A 26,903-nucleotide genomic window follows, 5' to 3' on the forward strand; every position below is an offset into this window, starting at 1 on the left:
CAAGTTTACTTGGCTCGAATTAATTCTGCTTAACCTTAGAGATGAGATCTACCCACCTGATGGGTGCAGAACATCTCTAGGCTCTCCCTGTTGCTGATGACAGTAAAATAGGTGCTGCCAGGGAGCACTTCAGGCTGTCCTAGACTGCTGTCACTCACTCTTTGGAGAAGCGTTTCTGTAGGAAATAGAGATCTAAACAAGCAATCACCTAAAACTGAAGTCAGGTGCAGTGGCTGTGACCTTCTATGACTTGCATGTAAGGAGTTTGTGGAAGACAGTGTGACTGAGCCTTCCTCTGTCTTGGACCTTGACCCTGCCAGTGAGATTTAGCTTTTGCCTCCTTCTTGTTACATCAGGGAAAAGGAGGGGATGCTCGAAGTCAGACTCTGGAACCCCTGAAAGGACCAGAGGACCATTTTCTTGTGCTGTGCTTGTTCTGTGGGGTTTTGTGGAGGGTTCCTGGAACCGTCACTGATTCAGATCAATAATCATAATGAGAACATTGATTTTGGGTACTAGGTGTGTGATTTCACACTTCCAGTTTGACAGTAAAACTTGCCATAGTCTGCCTCTAGTTTCTAATTAGCTATGTATACATTTTAGTATGGGTTTCAGCATCAGTTATGTTAATGTACTTCAGTTAAACTACTAGTAACTAAAATTTACCCAGTAGTTGTAGTTTTATGACACCTTAAACAATACTTTAACATATGTATTGGATTGCTACTGTATGAAAAATGTCTTACTAATGTTTTGGTTATGACTATAATGCCAGCACAGAAAGATTCAGGACAACAGTTTGTTCATTGCTACAAATTATAGTGAAAGTGTTGAAAGGAATTTTAAATCTGTAATGTTGATTAGCAGATTTTACTATCTGTCAGGATTTTTGGCATGCTGTAAATAACTCATCTTCAAATAATTTGTCTGAGTAATTAAATTTAGATTGCACATTTCTCATTTCAAATATTTTGACTCTTATCTATTTGCTTTTCCATTGTGGCTTAATTGGTGTGGTCTATATAAATGGACAATAAATTTATATACCTTTGTTATAAAGATCAGTCAGTGAATAGAACTTGGTATTCATCCCAGACAGAATTATGATTGAATGTATTTGCAAGATTAAAGCACTGAATTTACTTTTTTCTAATTAAAGGCAATTAAAGATTTGCAGACACAAATAAAAGACAATGAAATGAGGAATAAGTGTAGGAGCAAGTCCATTTGCAGGTGAAAAGAAGTGCCTTTGAAGCAGAACCAGCTGTATTTTCATTGAAAGAATAACAGTTTAGGAAGCTTTTCAGCATGTGCTTGCTTGATAGCATAATGTACTCATAAGCAGCTTACGCAGTACAGTATTCAGAAAATAGCAGTGCATTAATTTTTAAAGTAGCAAATGCAGACGAAGAGCAATGCTGCCACATGATGATAATGAAGGTGGATATTGTAAAGTCTACTGAGAGAAAAGAAAGCAGGGAGCTCCCGAAATGTGAACATTTATAAAACAATAACTAGATATTCATATGATAATAAGCTTGGACAGCAGCATCAACAAAGGCCAAAGATGCAGTCCTGTTTCTGCTTAAGCCCGATGAATTGAAAAGCAGAGAGGCAGTCTTTAGTCTGTTAGTCAATTCTAGTAATGAGCTATTGTTAGAATGAAAGACTAAATATGTAGAAGGACTGGGCATCTTGATTTTTTTTCTCTCATGAAGATATTCTATAGATTTGTTTAGGTTTTATCCTAAACGGCAGCATCTTTAAACACAACCTTAAATGTAGTCAGTTTCCTGAAATATAGTGCTCAGCATGTTGCATTCTCAGTTACGTGTGTAACAGAGCTAGGTATGTATGCAAAAATGCAGTGTTATGCATACTACCTGGTAATGTCACAGTGTTTCCATAGACTAAAGAGTCAGTCGTCACTTGGAACTTAATGAATTTGTCTAGCTCATATGTATTATTTAGTTTAAGTTTTGCATTAATTGTGTAGTCATTGGACATGTAGTTAAAAAAAATACTGAATATACAAGATCAGGTCATCTCTTATCTGCTATTAAAATTATTGACTAGAATATATATGGGTTCTCAAATTCTCTTGTGAGGAGACATAAATCACAAAAATTCTTGTGAAATTTTTAATCCTAGTTACATCAGGAGAAACAAACTTATGTTGCATATTGTGTGAATACCTGAGATTCACTCTGAGGAAGGCACTTTGACACTTTTCACAATACAGCTGTGTTTAGTAGCTCAGAAAGTCCTTTTATTTCACCCTTATCTTCACCCTTTTCTAATCCTACAGCTAGCAGAAGATTTTAAATTTCTACATGTAGAAAGTTGTCCGAGCAGGATCTGTAAACAGAGCACAACTCAGTTCAGCTGCTGCTGACGTCACTTTGCCACCAAAGGAGTGGAAAAAATTGTGCAAGAAGGATGGAAGGAAGGGGAAGGATGAAAGGTGAGCTCTGGAGAGCTTCCGAAGGGCAAATGCAGCTTCAGGCACTGAAAAGGAAAGGTGGATGTTTGCATCTGGTCTTGGGAGGGACTGGCAGGAGGCAGGACAAGCAGAGAAGGTGATGGCTGTCGTCAGTAAGAAAAGTTGCCTTACCATGGATTAGTTCTTTGGCCTTAAAAATGGAAAGAAAGCATGACTTGGGAAAGGTTGTTAAGAAAGGAGTGGCAAATTTGTTAAAAAAGTGGCAATTGGGGTAGTTGTGAAAAAAAAAGGAAAGCTGACACTAGAGTTTGAGAGAAGAACTGAGATGACGAATTGATAATAATGAGAAGTAAAAGAGGAAAATATTTTGCCTAAGTAGTATGAAAAGTAAGATTTGGTCTGGCAATTTTCCAGTTCTTTTTGGCTGCTGCTTCTTGCCTTCGTACATTCCCTGAGGAAAAGTCAGGGTCTTGAACAGACATTGGATAAAGCAGACAAATGGGGCTTTGTCTGATGAGTCCGTCTTAACTGGCTTTGACAGTCACGTCCTGGGAAGAAGAAACAGCTTAAACTGATCACTCTGGCAGATAAAGGTACAAGAAAGCTTGCAGGATAAGTGAGATAAAACATTGGGGGTGTGAAGATACGTATTCCAACTGGTTGAATTTGCAGGCCCAGAAGAACATAGGGAGCCTGTATTATTTGTTTCTGCTTGTTTTCCAGGTGGTAATGATCAGTATTCACATGGCAGGGGCTTTGCGTTTCATAGTTCTTTGCAGTCTTGTAGTGCAGATGTCTTTCCCAAGGCCTCGGAAACTTCAGATGTTTCAAGAATCTTTTAGTACAATTGCTGAATCTGGTTTTCATTACAAAGGACTGCACAGATGCCCTTTTTAAACTTTTGCTCTTGGTGGACTTAGACTGTTTCCCTACAATATTTTTTTTTTCTTCTTGGCTATCACATTTAGCAAGGAGAGTGGTAAATTAATGGCAGGTGCATAGATTTGGAGAACTACCAGCTCTAAAGCCATTATTAAAATAGCCTATTTGTTATATAGGGGGGTTAGTTGTTCATAGCAGATTTAATACAAATCTGGAAGCGTTCTCTAGAATCCAGTCTTAGCCATAGCCACGGTACTGGAATAAACAGTAGCAGAGTGCCTGAAACCAAGGGAAGGAACACCAATAACCTTTCCTTTTTCTAGGAATAGGCTTGGTCCTGCTGATAGATGTAGTTCACAGTCTGGGTCTCCTGTGCAGTATTTACCCCTGCTCGTGTCACCTTCAGGGTTGAGCCTTGTAGACAAGGAGGGAGAATGGGCAATGGGACAAAGGGGAGGTGGGTTTCAGTAGCTGACTTGTTTCCCCTTCCTAATGGTCCTTACAAAGCTTTCTAATTTTTGTTATCTAATGCTGTTGCATCACTGGAAGGGAAACTTCTTACTGTCCTGCTTTATTTACCCCTGACCTGACAGCAGCAAACCTGAATTATGAGAACTGAAATTGAACTTAGGCCTTGTCAGTTATAGACATCTAAACAAAGGTATTTTTCATGCTTAAAACATCTCGGATAAATTTCTATAGTTTGTTTGCAAGTAAGTAAGAACAGCTGCATCACTTTATTGAAAGTTGGCTCCCAGCAAACAAACAAAAAAATTCAAGACTGGGGTATATATATGCCAAATTTCAGCCTGGAGTGAATTTTTATGAGTTATAAACTCCTGCCATTTATAATGGAAATTCTGACAGCTCTTTAACTATTTCATAGCAAAAGTATGACTTCAGTACTTTAGGGAGAAGGCACATGTTCTCTTTCTGGCTGGCATCATCTCATGACCTAGCCATTTTGGTGGTTGCTGCAATTCTTTCCTAACGGTTCAAAAAAATTACTGTACTCCTGATGCATCAGGATATCAGATACCATTGACTTCTGAAGAATAATGCTGTAGTGGTCCTGTCCTGCAAATGAGATACATTGACCGGATGAATATATTGGAGCACCAGACATAAATAGTCATTCTGTCATCTCTTGTTCACTCCACCCTCTAAGAAGGTTCCTTGGATATGTACTTTTTTTTTCCTCCAATAGATATGGTTTCAGTTATTTTTCCTTTTGTCATCAAATACTTTCTGAGTTATTTCAGATCTTTTATGAATAACATCTGACCAAAGAATAATATGGAGACCTTCACAATATGTAATCCTAGGGCTGAGGAGAGGTTATACAATGAAAGCAAATTCGTAATGTGAGTTCAGCATCCATAGTATGCTACAGAGAGGAGCTCTGCATTGAATGTGAGCAGTGTGATAGAAAGAGTAGACAAAGGCAGAGGTGCGTTTCCGTGAATCCAGTGTATCACTGGAGAAGACCTATCTTTTCCAATTCATGTTTCCGAATTTCACCACTGCACTACAGTATCCCAGTTTTGAAGGTGACTATAAAATGAGAAGCTTGCACTGTTGATTATGAATGTAATATCACACCTTGTTGCATACACAGAACTACTGGGCACAGTTTTAGAGAAAAGGTTAAATTATTTGAACGTAACAATAATGAAAGCGAACGTACAACTAGGTCAAATTAGTTGTTTAAAAATAGCCAAACATTTCTGCTTTAAGTATTGCAGCTTAGCTTTGGAAATAGACAAAAAGGGACGTATACATTAGGGAGGGAAAAATGGAAAGGACTTTTTTGAAAAGCCAGAGCAGTTGTACTGAGGCCTTACCCCTCTGAGCAGTTTCTTCACAGATTCCTCTTTTCCTCCTCCTCCTTTTGTGACTGTATCTGTACCTTGACTTCTGTCAACTTAAATAAACTATGGTTACTAGTACATAGTACAGCAGTAACAGGCCCTTCAGACAGAAAATACATCCCTGAGAGATATCGTTTTATGCTTTATTATTAAGTTAAATCATTTATGCCATTTCTAAGTACTTGCATGTCCTCCTCTGAACTCAGTTCATATGGGCTCACAATAATCAAGCACTTGGCTGCACTCTTCGTGGCTGCAAGAGAAAGTCCCTGTAACTTTTAAAAAATCCATCTAAGACACTTCTAGAAGATTCTGTATAACAAGTTTCTACAAGCAGATGGTGTGAAGCAGTGGTTTTATTAGCGCTTACTTGGACTGATCTGCATGTGTCGGAGTTCTGATACTTCCAAATAACTATCTGGTTCAGAATTGTGAAACATTTACACTCACCATAATGTCCTGTATTACACATTTATATATGCATTAGAGATGACTAACCAACAAAAATTTTAATGAAAATTTTCTTTTGATTGAAATATGAGGTGAAAACATCATCCACCTTTAATCTACTTATTTGCTGTCTGATGCTCGCTGAACAATTTCATAAACACCGTACTAGTGGACGGCTATCTGTACGTCTGTGTCGATGTCCCTCTGGGGTATTAGGTTCTGCAATGGTTCGTTGGCTCTTGCTTGTTGCTATCGTTGTCTGTGTTAAGGACGTTTGTTCCACGGATCGAGCCCGCGTCTTACAGAGTAGCTCCTGTTTAAAATGCTGGACTGTGGGATGTTTTCAAAATGTTATATCTGACTTTTCAACTGAAATAATCGCTGACATTTTTCATATTCTTTTTGCATAGTTTTCATTAAATGTGCTTTTCTACTCTAGGAAAACAAGATTATAAGAAAACCAGGCCTATGTTAAGAGCTACAAGATTAAAAGCAGAGGCCAAGAAAACTGCACTAGGCGTAAAGGTAGAGATCTGTTTGATAGCTTGTACCACCTTTGTGTATATGTTGTTTCTTTTCCCCATAGATGTACTGTGTGAATATTGATTTCTGAGAGATATTGTTTATGACACTTCAAAATCTAAGTGGAATGCTGGAATCTAAAATATTTATGATGGATTGCTTTTACTTAACCCTAAAAGAACAGGAATAGTTGAAATGCTAAAAGATTTTAAGTGGTCCGTGTCCTTGTTATGATGCATACTTACTTTAAGATCAATAAAGTACTGTATGCTTAGAAAATTGATCTTTTCAGGGAGCCTTTCTACGCACAGAACAAATGCTTTAACGATTTCGTATAGTTATAAAAATATAGTTACAATAAACATCTCCCTTCTTCCTCTTCCTATCCTATACCCAGGACTAATTTAGAGACTGGGTTTGTTAAGTACTGTAAATTCTCCGCATTATTGTCTCAGTCTACATGCTTGTGTACTGTCTCTGACTTGGAAAAAGAAGGCTTAACTAACAGCAAAGCACATGGAAACGTACTGAACTTTGTTTTGGAAATGTCCCTTTTTCAGGCAGGTATGAAGTGTAATGATAACTGTTTGATCAGGGGTGTGAATATGAGCAAGGAGGACGATTAGGAATATTTTGCTCTATTTACTACACAGTGTGTCATCAAAAGAGGGTTTATCTGAACACACATTGTTTTAGTCGCATCTGGTATTTTCCCCTCAAACTTATTTGTGAATAAAATTGATATACAATTAGCTTAGCAGCCAGGGTAAAAACTGAGCAAAATAAGAAAGTGGTTCAAATACCTGAGTATTCTAGTGAAAGAAAGTTCAGAAGTGTTAAAAGAAGAACATTTTCTTGTTTCTGGCAGATGAGAAATCAATTTTTTCAAGTTACAGCTTATAGCAAATGCCAAGGTATTACTACCAAGCTGTAACAGCTGTTGAGCTGCCAGATGATGTATTTGGTTGTCTTCCAGAATTTGCTATTATAATCACGAAACAGTGCTTTCTTTTTGCTCCTGATTGCTGATCTCGATCAAGCATTACCGTGCGATGCAGTATGTTTTCACAACATAATCTGCTCAGTTAGTGCTGTGTGTCAGGTTTTAATGAGAAAAAGTAGATTGCCTTTTTTGTTTAAAGGATAGATTATTAACCTTTTGAGTTCAATGTTTTTTCCTTCCTTTCTTATTAAATTTTACTTTTTCTTTTCATTTTACTTGAAATGACATGACCTTTTAAAAGTGATGTTCTACTCGGAGGCTTTTGCTGTACAGCCTAGTTCTTTTAAAATGTGCAAGTTTTTTGCATGGCTTCCACAATAGAGAAAAATATGAACCTCAGTCCTTCAAAACCTATTTTGTTTCCTTATTTTCTTAAATAATTCTTACTTAAAAATTAGGGAGAATAGGAGAACATATAAGTAGTTACATGTATAATGAAGAATCAAATATGAGTAAAGAACAAGAGCAGTTTATTTTGTACAAATACATTCCTGCATGTTATAGCAGAACACCAGCTGACTTCTAGGTAGGAAGGAGTTTTGCCGTCAAGGCACACACTTACTCTCCAGGTCATGGGATATTGTGTTTCTGGGGTTCTGCTAGTTGCAGCGTGCAGTGTCTCAGGTTTGCAATTCTGTCTCTGCCTTTAAAAAAAAAAAAGGAAAGAAATTCTTTGAAATATTGTCTTCCGGCTGTAATATTTTTTACACGCCTGGACCTTAAAATGTAGCTCTGGATCATGCCCAAACAGATCACAGTCATTTGCTTGGCTTCCTGATGGCTGAGAAAAGCTGAGCGCGCTGAAGCAAAGGGAAGGTGAGTTGGGCACCTTTCCCTCTGGGGATATGCTTGCGGGGGAAGGAAGGCAGGGCCTTTTTGTGCATCCTTCTTGCTGAGCCTGTTTAATGCCAGGCTCATTAAATGTTACAATCCTTCTACCAGAATATGGGCAATCCCTGTAGAATAAAACTCTGCTCTTCTGCTGACAGACCCTGCAGCGCTCAGCATGGAAGCAAGGCATATTTAACGTCTCGGGGTAAAGCTGCACCTCTTCCCATCTCGCCGTGATGGCTCTTCGCCCTGCGCTATCCCTCCAGATCATCAGAACTCAGCCGTGGGCTGTGGATGGGGCTGGGGTGCCTGTGGGGAAGTGGCTCTCCCTGCCCTGGGACAGGTTGCGTAGTTGTGGAGCCCGGGAACTCTCGTCCTCTCTCAGGCAGGGCTTCTTTTGCCCAGTCCCTTCTTAAGTTCACAAGTCCCTTGAGAAGGTCAGCACGAGAAGGACATGGACGTTGCAGCGGGTCCAGAGGAGGCCACAAAAATGATCCAAGGGCTGGAACACCTCTCTTGTGAGGAAAGGCTGAGAGAGTTGGGGCTGTTCAGCCTGGAGAAGAGAAGGCTGCGGGGAGACCTTAGAGCAGCCTTCCAGTGCCCGAAGGGGCCCTGTAGGAAAGATGGGGAAAAATCTTTTTAGCAAGGCCTGTTGTGACAGGACAAGGAGTAATGGCTTTAAATTAAGAGAGGGTCGATTTAGACTGGATATAAGGAAGAATTTTTTTGTGGTGAGGGTGGTGAAACACTGGAACAGGTTCCCCAGAGAAGTAGTGGAGGCCCCAACCCGGGAAACACTTGAGGTCAGGTTGGACGGAGCTTTGAGCAATCTGATGGAGTTGAAGATGTCCCTGCTCACTGCAGGGGGATTGGACTAGATAACCTTTAAAGGTCCCTTCCAACCCAAGGCGTTCTATGATTCTGTGATAAATTCCTCCAGCTGTCCAAGAGCAGTCTTCTGACATTCATCCTCCACACCTATGCCAGATACTCCTCTCTTGTCCTATGGATAAATTTCGAAATGAGAATTTCTTGAAGTCTCCTGCGTAGTGTGACAGCAGGGTGTTGAACCACTCCTCATGTCTGTGGCTGTCAGAAGAGTCAGCAGAGTTGGGGTCCCATCAGGTTATGTACAGTCTTTAAACTATTTTGAGGCTTGAGTGTGGATTCCTTTAACTGTTTCCTAATATTCAGAGCTTTTGATTGTGCCCGAGCTCTTCCTTTGGGAAGGTATCATCACAGTTGTCACTTCAGAACAACAAAGTTTTCTGATGGTGATAAGAGACATGACTCACCTTCCAAAGGCTGGGATTTTAGTCTTTTCATGAGATGTAGGCCCTGATTCTGTGACAGTGGATTAACTTTGGTCTGTGTTGAGGAAAGAAAAGTCATATAGCTACTGTGCAGTGTAATAAGTAGGAAGCACTTTAAATGCAATTGTCCCAAGTTCTTGTAAATCTTTGAGAAAACACATATGTGTGTGTGTTTACCATGCATTTTATTTCTTTATTCAGGTTTCAGTACATGATGCAGTATGCAGCATTTCAAAATATATGAACATTTTCTTATAAAAAGCTAAGTTGCAGTTAATAGAAATACTGTAGTGGAAGAATATCCTTATCATACGTGTAAAAGTACAAGTTCTCTGGGAAAGAGGAATATTTGTATAATTCTGTGAAATACCTAACACAATCCGTACCATACTGCCACTTAAAACAACAGGATTTTTAGGGCTCAGTGATATCTCTAGGGTTGTTTTGCCCTAGTGTCCTGAAGAGCTTATATTCCTGGCTGTAAACTAAGACTCCGTGTAGTATTTACAGGAAAAGAAAAAGAGGACTGGAAAATAATGAAAGTATTTTAGTCCTTAATTCCTGTGAAGATAATGAAATTCAGCTGTTGTGGATTTTACCGTGAGAGCTGACAATATTCGCCTAAAAAAAAAAGGCCCTGTAAATGACATAAAACTTTTTAGAACCAGTCCCCTGGAGATCCTTCACATTTCATCACTGGCATACTAATTAGCTTGCCTTGTCAAACTTTGATTGCCTTGTCATTTTAATGCAAGGTTTAAAGTAACAAAGTTTCTTTCAGTCACTGGCATTTAGTACTTTTTAATTTCCCCAATGAGAGATTTTATCCATGCTGATAATGTCAGAGAAGCAGCTAAGCACTAATAACTATCAAAAGTTAGTTCAAGCAGGGTGACCATGCTAGTATTTGGTACGTAATATTTGTTCTTTAAACATGTTTAAAAATTAAATATTGTAGCAGAGCTATTGCGCCGGCTCTGTTTGTATATGTGACAGAAACGCAGATGCTGCCAAAATATGTGGTGTCTCTTGGAAAAGCAGGACCCCTGTCTTGAGAACACCTCGGAGAGAAAGCAGTGTGCTGTATGTCTCCTGATGTTTGGATAAGACAGAATAGTTTGTAGCAGTGCCGAAAAGGGAGCCTCTGAACCTCCTTTGTGCGGTTGTTGTGTTGTCCCCCCGTGGGGGTCTGGTGCTAGTGGAAGCCCGCCTGCCTGTCCTTCCCGGGTGGAGCAGCAAGGGCTCCTCACTGCTGGTGCTAGCTCTGCTCTCGGTGGGTGAGGAAGAGGTGCCACCAGGAGGGTGGCAAGCAGGAAGAGGTTTGACGAACATCAAAGCTCAGCCCCAAATAGCTGGGGTTTGGTATGCAGAGGCCAAGAGTAATGGGAGTTCTTGGGGAGAGATGTTTTCCACAGGCTACAAGAATGAATCAGCAGTCCATGGGATAGATTATGAAGTTTTCTCTCTTGTTGAAAGATAGATACAAATCTGAACGGTAGTGTTTTACACCCACTTGCAAAGACATAATCAACTGCAGAATACCAATCCAGAGAGAATTATTATCGATGTAGTACATTGATTGAGCCAAGGAAAAAATGTTTCTTAAAAAAGTGAGAGCTTACTGTCTGTCATGCTTTTGCATATCTACTTAATCTACTGTGTAGCTAGCTAGCTCACTATTAAGAGTTTATCTTGTCTGGAACAAGTTGTATATGAATTGATAACAAGACATTCCTAGTGTATTTTGGCAAAGGGTATTCTCTGATTTCACGCTGTTCATAATCTTCTAAGTTAGTGAACTACATTTGCCAAGATAGGTTGGGAATGTAGTTTCATAGTTTTGCAGAAATTAATGCCACAAGGGAATATTAGATCATTTGATCTGGCCTTCTATATGTTACAGATCATAAAATTTCATCAAAGTACTTTCTAGGAAGTCCAAGCACTTTGTAACAGCCAAAATACTGGGTCTTCAAACCAGCTTATGTGCCTCTCATAAAGAGCAGGGCAGCTTCATGTGACACCGGTGAACAAAGTCTGATGTTCCCAGTGATACCGGTAGTCAGACTTTGATCCCTGGCCTTGAAATGGAAGGGATAGGGAAAAACCCATACAAAGAGAAAAACAAAATCATATTGCTCCCATCTGACACTGGCCTGACCTGTACACGTAAGTACAGTAATCATGGTGGTTTCAGCATGTGAACAAGATGCAACAAGCAGGAGTTTAGGAGGATTTTCTCTACTATCTCAGAGCAGTAGCCCATCTTTCTCAGGCTTTGGTCTTTACTTACAACCAGTCTCTAACACTTCAAAGGATAGTTGACAACAACAAAACCTCAAATCCCACAAATGCAACCTATACAATCAGAGGAAAATTTCCTGAAAAAGAAGGAAACTTCTTTTGATCCTGTATAGAAAAGTCTGAAGCACTGAAGCATGAGGTGCCATTACTTTCAACAATCTGACACTTCAGGGGTTCAGAATATATCACAGACCGTGTAATTAATCCTGGGCCCCGAAGGAGGGGAGCATTGTGGAAGGCTGAGTTCGCCAACTCCAAGGCTGGCAGCCAAGGACTTCCTTTTCACACAAGCAGGTTGAAGTGTTCTTCCCAATAGCTAAATTAAAATGTACTTGTTTTGAGAAAACTGACCATAAAAGACTTAAAGCCATGGAAGTCCATATTCTCCCCAAGAGGTGACTGGAATGTTCAGTTACCTCTTGCTCCTAGGAAATGGCATCTTACATCAAGACTGAGCTTTTATCTAGCTGCAGCTGGACATTCAGAGGTTCTTGTAAACAAGATAGAGGGACCACACACTGTGAAGCACCTTACTTAAATACAGGTGTACGGCATATATAGTTATATGCTGTAACCAAGCTACCTCTCATTCTACTCTATGATCAAATAAATACCAGTCATCTCCCTGCTGGAAATCCCTCCACCTTTGCACATCCAGAGATCACTCTGAGGGAGTGGTTACCCCTTAAATCCAAAGACGTTTTAGAGTCACAGTTTTCCAAGGCAGGGTCCTCCACTTTGTAAGTACTATCTACATCCGTGATACTTGTATATATTGTTCTGCGTTTAGCTATATTAAAATGAATCCTGTTGATTTGTGATCGTATAGCCAGGCCTTCTAGATGACCCTGCAATAGTACCTTGTTCTCTTTATTTGAGACAATAATGATCTTTGTTCCATCTGAAATCTTTACAACAAAAAATTTGTAACATAAACACTACCGATAAAAATTAATAAATTACTTTTGTTTGCTTGTATTAGATGTAGAATGTCCTGCATTAAGGAAGTAAACATCCATCTTTAAATATAATTTTCACAGAATCACAGAATCACAGAATAGTAGGGGTTGGAAGGGACCTCTGTGGGTCATCTAGTCCAACCCCCCCGCCGAAGCAGGGTCACCTACAGCAGGCTGCAAAGGACCTTGTCCAGGCGGGTCTTGAATATCTCCAGAGAAGGAGACTCCATAACCTCCCTGGGCAGCCTGTTCCAGTGCTCCGTCACCCTCAGAGAGAAGAAGTTCCTCCTCATGTTCAGACGGAACTTCCTGTGCCTCAGTTTGTGCCCATTGCCCCTTGTCCTGTCACTGGGCACCACAGAATCACAGAATCACAGAATAGTAGGGGTTGGAAGGGACCTCTGTGGGTCATCTAGTCCAACCCCCCCGCCGAAGCAGGGTCACCTACAGCAGGCTGCACAGGACCTTGTCCAGGCGGGTCTTGAATATCTCCAGAGAAGGAGACTCCACAACCTCCCTGGGCAGCCTGTTCCAGTGCTCCGTCACCCTCAGAGGGAAGAAGTTCCTCCTCATGTTCAGACGGAACTTCCTGTGCCTCAGTTTGTGCCCATTGCCCCTTGTCCTGTCACTGGGCACTGCTGAAAAGAGCTTGGCCCCATCCTCCTGACACCCACCCTTCAGATATTTGTAGGCATTTATAAGGTCCCCTCGCAGCCTTCTCTTCTTCAGGCTGAACAAGCCCAGTTCCCTCAACCTCTCCTCGTAGGGGAGATGCTCCAGTCCCCTCACCATCCTTGTAGCCCTCCGCTGGACTCTCTCCAGTAGCTCTTCATCCTTCTTGAACTGGGGAGCCCAGAACTGGACACAGTACTCCAGATGAGGCCTCACCAGGGCAGTGTAGAGGGGAAGGAGAACCTCCCTTGCCCTGCTGGCCACACTCTTCTTGATGCACCCCAGGATCCCATTGGCTTTCTTGGCAGCCAGGGCACACTGCTGGCTCATAGTTAACCTGTCGTCCACCAGGACACCCAGGTCCCTCTCCGCAGAGCTGCTCTCCAGCAGGTCCACCCCAAGCCTGTACTGGTGCATGAGGTTGTTCCTCCCCAGGTGCAGGACCCTGCACTTGCCCTTGTTGAACCTCATCAGGTTCCTCTCTGCCCAGCTTTCCAGCCTATCCAGGTCACGCTGAATGGCAGCACAGCCTTCTGGTGTATCTACCACACCTCCCAGTTTGGTGTCGTCAGCAAACTTGCTGAGGGTACATTCTAACTCTTCATCCAGGTCGTTGATGAAGAAGTTAAACAAGACTGGGCCCAGTACTGACCCCTGAGGGACACCACTTGTCACCAGCCTCCAACTAGACTCAGCGCCGCTGATGACAACCCTCTGAGTTCTGCCATTCAGCCAGTTCTCAATCCACTTCACCGACCACTCATCCAGCCCACACTTCCTCAGCTTCCCCAGGAGCATATCATGGGAGACTGTGTCGAAAGCCTTGCTGAAGTCAAGGTAGATAACATCCACAGCTCTCCCTTCGTCTACCCAGCCAGTCATGTCATCGTAGAAAGCTATCAGATTGGTCAGGCATGATTTCCCCTTGGTGAATCCATGCTGACTACTCCTGATAACCTTCTTTTCTTCCACTTGCTTGATGATGGCCTCCAGGATAAGCTGCTCCATCACCTTTCCCGGGATGGAGGTGAGGCTGACCGGCCTGTAGTTCCCTGGGTCCTCCTTCTTGCCCTTTTTGAAGATTGGAGTGACATTGGCCTTTCTCCAGTCCTCGGGCACCTCTCCTGTCCTCCAGGACCTCTCAAAGATGATGGAGAGTGGCTCAGCAATGACATCTGCCAGCTCCCTCAGAACTCCTGGGTGCATTCCATCGGGGCCCATGGATTTGTGGACGTCCAGATCGCTTAAGCGATCCCTCACACAGTCCTCCTCGACCAAGGGAAAGTCGTTCTCTTTGTAGGCTTCTTCTCTTACCTCCGGGGCCTGGGATTCCTGAGCGCCAGTCTTAGCACTGAAGACTGAAGCAAAGAAGGCATTCAGTAGCTCTGCCTTCTCCGCATCCTCCATCACCAGGACACCTTCCTCATTCAGCAGCGGCCCCACGTTGTCCCTAGCCTTCCTTTTGCTGCTGATGTAGTTGAAGAAGCCCTTCTTGTTGTTTTTGACATCCCTTGCCAGCTTCAATTCCAGGTGAGCCTTGGCCTTCCTCGTCGCATCCCTGCATGCTCTCACTACGTTTCTGTACTCTTCCCAAGTGGCCTGTCCCTCTTTCCACATTCCATGCACCTTTCTCTTCTGCCTGATCTCCGCTAGAAGCTCCTTGTTTAACCATGCAGGTCTCCTGCCTCCTTTGCTAAATTTCTTTCTCAGGGGGATGCATTGCTCCTGTGCATGGAAGAAGTGTTGTTTAAAAAGCGACCAGCACTCATGGACCCCCCTGCCTTCGAGAGCCCTGGCCCACGGGATTCCTCCCAGTAGCTCCTTGAAGAGGGCAAAGTCAGCCCTCCTGAGGTCCAGGGTTTTGATCCTGCTTATCGCCCTGCTTCCTCCACGCAGGATCCTGAACTCGACCATTTCATGGTCACTGCAGCCGAGTCTACCTCCAACCTTCACGTCATCCACCAGTCCCTCCTTGTTTGTTAACACAAGGTCCAGCAGCGCGCCTTTCCTTGTTGGTTCCTCCACCACTTGCATCAGAAAGTTATCATCGATGCTCTGTAGGAACCTCCTGGATTGCGCCTGCCTAGCTGTATGGTCTTCCCAGCTGATGTCAGGGTGGTTGAAGTCCCCCATGAGAACCAGAGCCTGTGACTGTGAGGCTGCTTGCAGCTGCCTGTAGAAGGCTTCATCAACCTCCTCCTCCTGGTCAGGTGGCCTGTAGTATACACCCACCATAATGTCACCCATGTGAGCCTGTCCCTTAATTCTAACCCACAAGCTTTCAACTCCTTCTTCACTTGCCCCCAGGCCAAGCTCAATGCATTCCAGTTGCTCCCTCACATATAGAGCAACTCCCCCACCTCTCCTTGTTGGTCTGTCTTTCCTAAAGAGTCTGTAGCCATCCATGACAGCATGCCAGTCATGCGAGTTGTCCCACCACGTTTCTGTGATGGCGACCAAGTCGTAGCCGTCCTGCTGTATAATGGCTTCCAGCTCCTCCTGTTTATTGGCCATACTACGTGCATTGGTGTAAACACACTTGAGCTGGGCTGTCAATCTCACCCCTGGCCTTGGCACTCCAAGCCTAGGCTCATCCCTAGTGAGCTGGGCAATATCCCCTTCCCCCTTCGAACCTAGTTTAAAGCCCTCTCAATGAGCCCCGCCAGCTCGTGGCCAAGAATTCTTTTCCCCCTTTGTGATAGCTGAGCTCCACTTGTTGCCAGCAGGCCCGGTGCTGTGTATACCTCCCCATGATCAAAAAAGCCAAAATTTGACCGATGGCACCAGTCCCTGAGCCACCTGTTAACCAGGTGAGTTTTCCTGCCCCTTTCAGTGCTGTCCCCTGCCACTGATGGGATGGAGGAAAACACCACCTGCGCCCCTGATCCCTCAACCAGTCGCCCCAGTGCCCTGAAGTCCCTTTTGATGGCCTTGGGACTTCTTTCTGCTACCTCGTCCCCGCCAACCTGCCTTACCAAGAGGGGGCAGTAATCAGAGGGCTGCACCAGACCAGGGAGTTTCTTAGCAACATCCCTAACCCGGGCCCCAGGGAGGCAGCAGACTTCCCTGTGGGATGGGTCCGGTCGGCAGATCGGGCCCTCTGTTCCCCTTAGAAGGGAATCACCTATGACAATGACCCTCCTTTTTTTCTTAGTTGAGGCAGTTGTAATACGTGGGGCTGTCTGACTCGTTCTAGGCAACCCCCTGGATGGAGCTTCACCTTCACCCACATCCTCTGTGGCCAGTCCCTCACATTCCAGAGCCCCATACCTGTTGCTTAAGGGCAACTGAGCAGGTGAGGGAGGCCGGGGGGAAATTCGCTTGCCCCCCCGAGCAGGGACCCGTTTCCATTCCCCCGCATCTCTTAGGCCCCCTCTTTCTGCTCGGTGGCAAGAGGGTTGGGGGTTCTCTGCTTTCTGTGGAGCCGCCTCCTGCTGCCGCTGCCTCAGGGAGGGCAGGGTGCTGCTCCACCAGTCGATCTCCCTCTCACACTCCTGGATGCTCCTCAGCCTCTCCACTTCCTCCTTCAGTTCTGCCACCAAATTTTTAGAGTTTCAATTTTTAGAGTTTCAATTTTGTTGAAACTCTAAAAAATGGTCACAGTGAATGTGATAAAATCTTCCAGTTAGAAATTACATGGGATAAAAAGTTTGATTGTCAAGTCCATTTCTGTTTGTTTTATTTCTACAAGTATCCTTGGCCAGCACAATTTCCTTTTTGTCTCTTCAGAAATAGCTAGGGATAGTTTAGCATTTCAAAGACGGCAATTTGTGGTACTCTTTCATCTAGTTGTAAGCTGGTTTCAGATAAAAAGGGTACAATTCTGTTTGGAGGACAATAAAAAGTATATAAAAAATCCAAAATTTCCTGAAAGTGTGATATTTCTCTATATGTGTAAAATATAATTCTGCCATTCCCAGTGTCCAGATTTGCCTTATTATGGTCAACATTTTTTCCTCAGCCCTATTTTTTCATCTCCGGATTAATCTTGTTTAGATCCCAAGTCTGCAACTTGCTCCATCAGGGTGAATCTGAGGACATTATCCAATATTTTGGCATAAGAGACATAAAGCTGGCAAAAAATGATAGGAGAATTAAGTCTACATTATACTGTAGTCACATTTGTTTCCCTTATGGAAAAGTTTCTGAAAAACTTAAGCAAGCTGAAATCAGTGGGGTTCCACAGACATTATTCTAAATATAAGAGAATATAATAGAAAATTCTCTTCCTTTTGAAGGCTTCTTTGACTGTACGTTGGGATTTGAGAGCAGGGTTGTTATTTCCTAGTGTTCTGTACCATGTTATAAAAGAAAAAAAAGGAGAGAAAGACCTGTGATCATTTTAAGTTTATTTCTATAGGACTTCTTCTGTATTGGTTAATTATTCATGGTGAAATCCTCTGAGTAAATGGATTTTGCAGAGGGATGATGGGGATGATCCATAAAATGCAAGAGAAAGGAAGCTATATATGCCAAGCGGGGAGTATTTTAACATTTCATTTCTGTGCATGGCTTCAACTACAAATAGCAAAGACTGATAAGTATAAAACAAATTAAAAATGACAATATATACTGTTGTTGCAAAGACAGTACAGTGGTGTGGCATCTCATATGCTATTTACCTGGCAAAATTTATGTTTGTAAAAGTTCATAAACTGGATGCAATTCTTAAGAGACTGTGTATCCCTAGCTGAGAGCCAGCTGTCCTTTGTTAGGCCATTTATTTTAGTTGTCTGTTACTCTGCCTTCTTCAGTAACTCAAAATACAGGTTCTTGCGTAATTCTCAAACCTGGAATTTTAATAAGGCTTTTCATTCCTAGGGCTAGTAAATACTGATCCAGCCAGCCAGTTCCTAATGCCTGTCTGAGGAAAGTAGTGTTGTTTTCTCAGTGTTACCCGGTGTAAAACTTTGGCAGAGGACTTAAAGAACTGCTCCCATCAAAGCAGTTACTGGGCAGCCTGATAATAAAAATCAAGATTTTCCCAGTTCCACTTCCTAGAAAACAGAACTGTAATGCAAACATTCCCCAAAATTTTGCTGGTGCTACCACAGTGTTTCGTAAGCGAGACTGGGGAGAAGGGAGGGGAAAGGTGAACCTACTGTAAAGCAGAAAGCGTGGCAACCGTGGCGTCCAAAGAAGGGGAAAAACTTTTTAATACTGGAATGAATTTGCTCTCTGTGTCAAGTGTGAATGGTGCCTGCATTGTACGGTTTTGTTGTCCACTCTCCTGAGCAGATGGAGCTTGCAGTTGTATGTCACTTGTTTATTACATCCTCTTAAGATTAGTAGCTGTGTGGCCAGATGGGTCTGGGAGCACAGCTGTGGATACAAGGAAATAAATGAAACCTGTCTGATGCTGCCATGCCCTTTTGTGAGATACTGACGTGTTGCAACTGCAACAAAGCAAAAATCACTTTCCCTTAATATATTAGTGAATTAGATGTACTTTCTTTTTTTTAATCAAATCATATGAAATCAGGAGGATGAGGTTCAGAGGATGATATAATTCCGAGAGGAAAATGTAGTTGAAATCTGTGTCAGACAGCCTCAGCAAATTTACAGGAGCAATTTTAATGTGGTAAAGTAAATTTAAAGTACATCTCGATTAACCATCCGTATAAAATGTAAAGCAAAGGTTTCTATAGAACAAAGACCCTTATAGAGCATATGACAACTAGGCAGTAGTATTTCAAAGTTTATTAGATGGCATATGTTGAATTATTGATCCAACATTCTGATAAACTATATAATGCCTTCATGTAAATGCAAATGAAATGCTGTTCTATAGAAGAATGCCTGATTATGGGCTAGACTTTAAAAAATGAAGCTAACGCAGCTTTAACTCCTTTGTGGCAGTGGACACACAAAGTTGGTCACAAAGCCACCACCGATCTAGAGATACTGGATGGAATGCATCCTGCAGTACAGGTCTCCACACCAGAGATGTCATCTCCACTCCACTTCTAGTCGAAGGGGAGAAATAGACATTTTTAAGAAGAATTCACCTGACCTCTGCTAGAAGACACAATGAATGCTGCACCAAAGAAGGTCAGATTCTCTCCTTGGACGGCAAAGGGTGTCTGATTGTCTGGTTGCAGTGTAGGCATCTCCTTTTGCTTCCACTGGCAGAGTAGATTTAATGTGGCGTCTTCTGTACCAATTCAGATTAGTTGTTGCAAAGTCACTGAACTGTTTTTCTTCCCCCTTTTTAAGTATACAGCTGGATTGTTCTGATGCAAATGATTTGTAGGTTAACATGAAGCTGAGATTTGGAGGGGAGGTTGTTGCTTCTTTTTGTAGACAGAAAACAGTTTTGGGGGGTGCAGACTAACCTGTTCCTTTTGAGAACCTCAGTGCATGATTTTAAAAATACATCGTGATGATAAGGAATGAAGTAGTGCATGTTGTTAGCGGTGGAAGTGGCACTTTCTGTGAGCTGAAGGAACATAAGGATTTTTCTCAAATTTAGATTTCTTCTTTCATTATCTTGCAGAAGGAGACTGAATACTATAGGAAGTATGCTGTCATTTCCAGGAAAATACAAACTTAAAAATGTGAAATACTGTGTCTTTGAAAGAAATAGCATTATAAAGAGGATCATCATACTATGATTTATTATATCTGAGATCTAAAGTTGGAGCTTAACAGGGTCCAGCCCTAAGACAGGATACGATGATAGGCAGTCACATAATGAGTATGACGTGTAGTACAAAAACATTTTTCTGCTTCCGAAAGCTGCTAGAAATCATGTACACTTTGGAAGACTCTTTTATGTTAATTAAGGAAGATGCAGCAAGTTGCAGTATTTTATGGGAAGAGAGGCAAGTACAAATGCAAATTGTTGTGCTTTTTGCCTTATTGCAGAGGAGAAGGAAAAAAAGTTTTGTCCAATTCTGAAGGATTTTGTAGCTCCATATTGTAATGCACGCCAGGAGGTTGGGAGGTAGAGGTAGCAATTTTCATTGACTTCCACCATACTGTGTTTGCTTCATTAAAAAATTACAAATTTGTTGGCAAGAAGCAGTAACATATTGCTAGAAAACATCAAAATTCACAGTGTAAATTCATAACTTAAATTTGTGTTCAAAACTGTGGTTTGTGAATTCTGTCTTTTCTTTTAAAAAAGAAGGAATAGCATAACAAAAAGATGCAAAGCTCCTAGTTCGAGGTCAGACCAAAGATTTTAAGCCAAATATCCTATTTCTGGCAGTATATCAGACTCACCAAAATCATTATTTAGCGAATGGATTTTATAACATTCTGAAATGGTAATCACAAAGAAGAAACCATTAAAGTATCAATGACTTATGCAAGTATGTATGTCTGATGTCATTTTGATGTGCGTTATAGAATGGAAATAATATTTGTTCCTGATTTAACTGAAAATGTGGTACTACTTCTAACAGGTTTTGTTTTGGTTTTTTTTCTACAGGAAGTTGCCCTTGTCCTTGCAGCTATACTGGTATTTTTGTTGGCTTTCTATGCTTTCTTTTATCTTAACATTTCCAATGAAGTTGACCTTGATCTGGATCCAGATGAAAACTAGCAGATGTGATGAATCTATCATCAAGATTTCTTCAGCTTGAACAAGACTTCGTAGGAACACACAGTCCCGTCACTGTGAGACAGTAAATGATGCCATTTTTTGCAGTCCAAATTCATAAGAGAGTTTTGCAATACGTCAGTCACTTTTACATTCCAGATCTCCAAAAGAAGAGAACACTCATGCCCGGCAAGTGCATTTGGTTAATGCCAAAGCCAGGAGCAGCACTACAATACATGAAGTTTATTGTTTACATTTTTTTTTTCCTCAGACAGAGAACTTTGATGTCAAAAGACAGGTGCTATAATTATCATGGGTATTGATGCTGACTTCACAGGAGGAGAGTCTGCCTTGACTAAATTTAGGAATCAAAGCTTCCTAATAGCCAAACTAGGTTCCTTTTCCTTTCCTGAAAGAAAGCAGAAATACCAAATAAAAAATCTTTTCTTGATTTCTATTTAAAATGTGTCAAAACCCCCTCATCCTTTTTCTCCCTTTTAATCTTTCTTGTGAATGTGTGCATACACACACGCATGAAGATGGAAGAAATTGTAGGAAAAAAAAATACCTTTTTAGAAACAGTCTGTCACCTCCTATATGGACTTAATTTTATGTCGTCCCAGATTCTGCGTGCCCATATATCTGCAGTAATCTTCTTCATTCTTTTGCCAACTGTTCAGCACGCATGTGTTCTGTCAGAAATGGCACCTGGATGACAGAAGCTCTAACATTCTCATATGCCTCTGAAACACAGTTCTTTGCCTCCTGTGCTGTCTGAACTAGTGTAAATAGAAAGTTCAGTCGATGCTGATTTCAATTAGTGTATTGCTCTATTATTGATAGAAAGTCAAAATTGTATTTTAAGTATACTCTTGCTGCTGGTTGTGGTATCAACTTGCTCTACCTGTTAGGGGGATGTTGTAAAAAAATTACTTTCCAGTTATACCGTCATTTTAATCATCAAACTAATGTGAGCAGTTGTAAGTATTGAGAAACCTTTTTTTTCTTGTGTATTAATAATTGGGAGAATCATGGCCCCATGATGTCCTTCAGTTGTTGCAAAGTACCTGTCCGAATATACACTGTAGGTGACGTTTCTGATTGCTTTGATAACCACAAGCCACGTGAAGAGGTCAGTGAGTAAAGCAGCTGCAGGGAGCTGTAAAATTCTGGCTTTACCCTGTTCTGCTTTGGCTTTGGCACATGGCTGAGGCTCTGGTTGTAAATGTTGGGTTTTGATCCTTTTAAAAATGTGATCAGTCTTTCTCTAGTTTGGATTCGTTTTGATACCAAGAAAATATGTTTTTTTCAGCAATGGTGCTGAATGTGGCAAGGGAGTTAGGCAGGCAGACTGACTTCCAGAAAAGTTACTGTAATTCTGAAATTCTGTTAGTGAACTAGCTTGGCTTTATCTTTGATACCAATTTCAGGGCTGAGTGTTAGGTTTAGGTGCAACAGAGAGATTTACTGACTTGTTCCAGAAATGCATGACTAAGATTTCTTACAGTGATTTTGAAGACAAAGGGATACAAATCATAGCAAATATTATAATGGAAAATATATTTATTTTAAAATGACACAGTCCCTTTATCACCACTTAAGGAACTTAAATCAGTACAGTTAATTTTTAAACCATACAGTAACTATGACCATGTACATCATGAGTCTCTAAGGATCCACTTCTTATCTGTCATACTCCTCATTCCCTTTATGCAACACAGAACAACTCCTCTAGAAACTCAGAGTACAACAGTCTTCCGAGAAGAATATGAAAGAGAAGCATAAACACATTCGTGCAAATATTTCTCATTTTCGAATTATGACTGTTACAGACACAAAATCGTAACATTTCTGCATTCGTATGACTTACAGTCGCTAATACTCGCACACGTGACCGAACGCTTAGGAACATGTTGCATTTGTGGTGAAGCATTATCTGACACATGGCCCGACTTTCAGTGGAGGGAAAAACATATCACAAGCTGTCTCCTTGGATGTGATGTGCCTTTCTTTTCACCAGTGCCACACCACATGTCACAGAAGCTACAGACCTCTCCTGTTACTTTGCATGAATGATTTCCGTGTTCCATCAGATGCGGGAAGAATAGCTTTCTTAACGTCTACACGTAGTTCTCTGGGTGATGTGTGGCCTGAGAATGATGTGTAGTTATCCCCTGCATGCAGATTGTCTTGTAACTTGCTTTCTGAATCAGTTATGAAAAAGCAAGCTATTCTTACTGTCTAATTTATGAACACGAAGTTCCCAGAACAGGAAGATTGCATTTCACAGAATTATGACTCATAGACGAAATCCAAAGCGCATATATGTGTGACTGAAGCAGCTTCCCTGATTTGTGGCTTATTAGTCCATATCGCCCACAAGTGCCATGATTTGCAGTTAGTCTGTTGGCTTCGCCTTGGTCAGGCCTTTTCATTTACATGAAAGACATTCTCAAGTAACAAGAAAATTTCCTTTTGCTTAAATAAATTGGATAGAATTCTGTTCAGGGAACATAGAAATACAAGGCAAATATTGCAGCAAATACACTTTTTCTCTTATCAGTACAATAATTTCTAATGGGGCTATGTCAGTAGTTTTCTGAAGCTAAAAGCTCCCACTTTTCATCAAATTATTCATCCTTCATTTTCTAAAAGGCACAAGCACAAGAATATTAGCGATGAGGTCTGATTCTGAGCTTACTAATTTATGATTCCCCTGAGTTCACTGTAATTACAGCTGGTTTACTCCAAGGGAAAATCATAATCTGACCTGAAGTTATTTCTGCTTTCTGGAGCACTACATTGTCCGTTCCTGATATTGTAAATTAGGAACTGATTTTAATCTTGCAAACATATGACTTTTTTTGCCCTTAATTATGTCTGAGATTGAATGCCTCTTGGTTTTTGGACCATCTATCTTTGTATCAGTTGCTCAGTGTCTATTTTAATAATAAATGTATTTTTACTATTTTTGTGCTTTTATTAATGTTGGATGTGTCATACAATTAGATATACTTTTGAAAGGACATTAAAGCAATCTAAACAGCACAATGTTCAAATGTGAGCAGTGATACTCATTAGCTTTAGAATATCTGGATTATTCTAGGCAGTCCTAGCCCCAAATCTCATATTAAAACTGAGCATAGTCTATGAATACTTTAAAGACAATAAAAAGAACTTTCCTTGACATCCTATCCAATGCCAATAGAGCAGATCTCTTTCTACAGACAAAGTTGTTCTGTGTAGCTCCCATCAACTTCAGACATACTGACTTTATTATAAAAGTAGTAGTTTTATACGCTTGTTTCAAAGAAAGATTGCTGATCATACAGTTTACGCAGCAGCCCTGGCTTAACGGGGCAGGTTTTTTCCAGGATATTCACCTATGGGGAAGGGGTAGATGTCGGTATTGTTGTTGCCCTCTGCTTGTGGAGTAAACCGAATTTCTTTCCAGCAGAGGCTGTGGAAGAGATGCCTGTACCAAGTCCTTGTACTGTGGGTGGGAGCAAATGTCCCATCTGGAAGAGTCTCTGGCTGGGAAGGCGTGCCAATCTTCCAGCAGTGATTTTGCTCAGTAAATCTTCCCTCAGCAGTTTTCCCTTTCGCTTTGATCCTACAAAAGCAGAAGCAGCATGTAGACCATCTCAGGACAGAAGCCTCAACATAGTAGTTTTACTAGTGCTGCTGGTGAACGTTGCCAAGGAAGGGCTTTAACTCTATTTCCTGCAGTCCATAAATATATTTTACTGGAAGCTTAGGAGGCATGTTAAGCATTTCCCTAATGGACCCTGGAGATATATTTAAACTTTTCATGAAGAATGCTTTGTTTAAAGTTCGCTGTTGCATATCATATAGACATCATGTGATTCCTTATATCCATAGCTCCTCCCGTGCATCAGACCAGCTGTAGCAGGGAAGACACATGGACTGTGAGATTATGCCACAACACGCACCTGCGAACATACGCAACATGAGCAAGCTCATCTGTTCCAGTGTCATCTAGAGTAGTTGACCTAACAAGTTGTGTTTGAAAACAAACGATTTTTAAACAACCCTACTAAATGAAGGCACAGTGAAAGCCCTACAAAATCGCTCGTCCCATTGCCATGAAAATTACTACCATGGAAGATGCCTATCTGCTGACTTTGGGCCAAGATTTGAATGTTGCCCTTTCAGGGAGGAAAATGTTGCTAGCAGCACCCGGTAGAGTGATGATTCATTTTGCTCTAATACAAGATTGTGCCTATAAGGCAGAGCTGAGCCAGCTGGTGAAGGTCACATGCATTCAGGACAATTCGTAGTAAAGAACTCTACTTGAAATGCAGACTAGGCAAGTTAGCGTGCCAACAAACAGGATACTACAGATCTTGATTGCATTTCAAGTTTTACTTACAGTAGCATAATAATTGGTGGTGCTTATGACTAAGAAAATAACAATATGGCACATCAATAAGACAGCAGAAATGTGACGTTGGAACTGCTTCTTAAAAGATTCTGTAGTGGATTATGCCTGCAGTTTGCGAAATGAATCCATGAGATGAATAAACTGGCAAAGATTGTCTGTGATCTTATGCTTACAATATTTTTCCCTGAAAGAGCCGACAGAGATATTTTGCAACACTTTTCCCCATCATCCTCTTAGTTTGCTGTGATACATTCTGTTGTAGATGTATTTCTACACTTTTCCAAGAGTGGATTTTTTTTTTTTGTAGTTCATCAATGCATTTAATTGACAGAATCCTCTACTCTTCCTTTTATTCCCCCTTAATCACAACCAAATGGGTGGGGAGACAGCCAAAATGTTAGGTACCAGTGTCTCTCAAGCAGATGTCACACCACTATTTTTTAGCTCACTTAAATGAATAAACATGTTAAACTGTGAAGTATTACATTTTAGATTTTTTCATTAAAAAAAAAAATGGGACAATCTGTTTACTGTCCCTAATTGAGACAACAATCCTGGTGGTTGCCAGTTTTGGCAGTTGTAGTGATGAACTATAAATATTGGGACAAATCAACTAACTGGTGATTGTGGAGGACAGTTCAAGTAGAAGCCTCATTCTGCATGAATACTTTTTTCAGTGCTAGATTTTTTCTAACTTCTATAATTGTTATACTGTTTTTGCATGCTAAAACCGCAAATAAATACTTGAACAGTCAAACAATAGTCTTGATTCTGTTGTCTTATTCAGAACCACTAAAAAAGCAGATAAAAGCTGACAGCTCTGCAGCACAGTTCGTGCCTTGCCCAAATTGTCCCTAGAAGGTGTTTTTTCAGGTCAGATATAAATGTGAGGTACAAAGAGCTTCATTTTTTGAGCCTTGGAAAAACTGAGCAGCTTATAGATCTTTGGGAGTTTGCCATTTCACAAAGAGATTGTAGGAATTTTAAAGAGCAAAGCCACAGGAGCCAAGTATGGAATTTGGTTACAAACTGATGTCATTCTCCTATCACAGTTCCTCTGGGAACGAGAGTGGAAGAAATCAAAGTAAAATGGCCAGTTCTTGCAGGAGACAACCACCTCACATCTCACCGTGCTGCTCAAGAAGAAGAGGGTGGAAGAAAAGCTAATTCTGATAGCAAACCAGAGCTACCTCAACTTCTTATTTTTCATAGGGCAAAAAAGAGACCAGGAGGAGATAAAGATTTCTGAAATGAAGCAGCTTCTCATTGGATCAATGGTTCATTTATTTAAGGAAGGAATAAACAGGGTTTGGAGGATTTACACAAAGCATAAGTCAGGCTAATTGCTGTTGCTGTCATGTATTAAAAAAGTGACATTACACCAAACTAGAGTAGGTTTATTTGTCTGTTATTGAGTTAAATCTAAATTATTGATACTGGCAATGTCCCCATTTCTCTAGAGGCACCTTCTCCTCTGGTAACTATCAGCAGAGAGGAGGGACAGGGAGAGAAATGGCAGGGGAGCCCTTTTGCTGATTCTACACTCCTAAAGCATCACCCCTGCTCAGTGGGGAGCTGCTGGTGTTTAGAGTAGGACTGTGGTTCTGGATTGCTTTGGACAGGCTACAAAAAAAACCAGAGCAGAGCTTAACCTACAGGGTGAGTCTCCTACCATCACTGGTGCCTTATTTGTTACCACAAA

At 41.3% G+C, this 26,903-nt stretch overlaps 1 protein-coding gene across 2 annotated transcripts in view; it reads left to right on the forward strand.

Moving 5' to 3' along the window:
- TRIQK (triple QxxK/R motif containing) overlaps positions 1-25,930 on the forward strand; it is a 69,540-nt gene extending 43,610 nt beyond the window's left edge. The window contains exons 3-5 of one of the 2 annotated variants that reach the window (XR_012763407.1): positions 6,086-6,171; positions 19,110-19,301; positions 20,686-20,771. Coding sequence is in view for 1 of the 2 variants with exons in the window: in XM_075415868.1 (XP_075271983.1) it covers positions 6,086-6,171; positions 20,686-20,799 (200 nt within the window). In the remaining variant the exon portion in view is untranslated. Of the gene's footprint in view, positions 1-6,085; positions 6,172-19,109; positions 19,302-20,685 lie in introns of both variants that reach the window. The other variant, XM_075415868.1, reaches the window with a different exon arrangement.
- The last annotated feature ends 973 nt before the right edge of the window (positions 25,931-26,903 follow it).

This window comes from Opisthocomus hoazin, chromosome 3 (assembly GCF_030867145.1).
Source record: "Opisthocomus hoazin isolate bOpiHoa1 chromosome 3, bOpiHoa1.hap1, whole genome shotgun sequence".
Lineage (NCBI taxonomy): Eukaryota > Metazoa > Chordata > Aves > Opisthocomiformes > Opisthocomidae > Opisthocomus > Opisthocomus hoazin.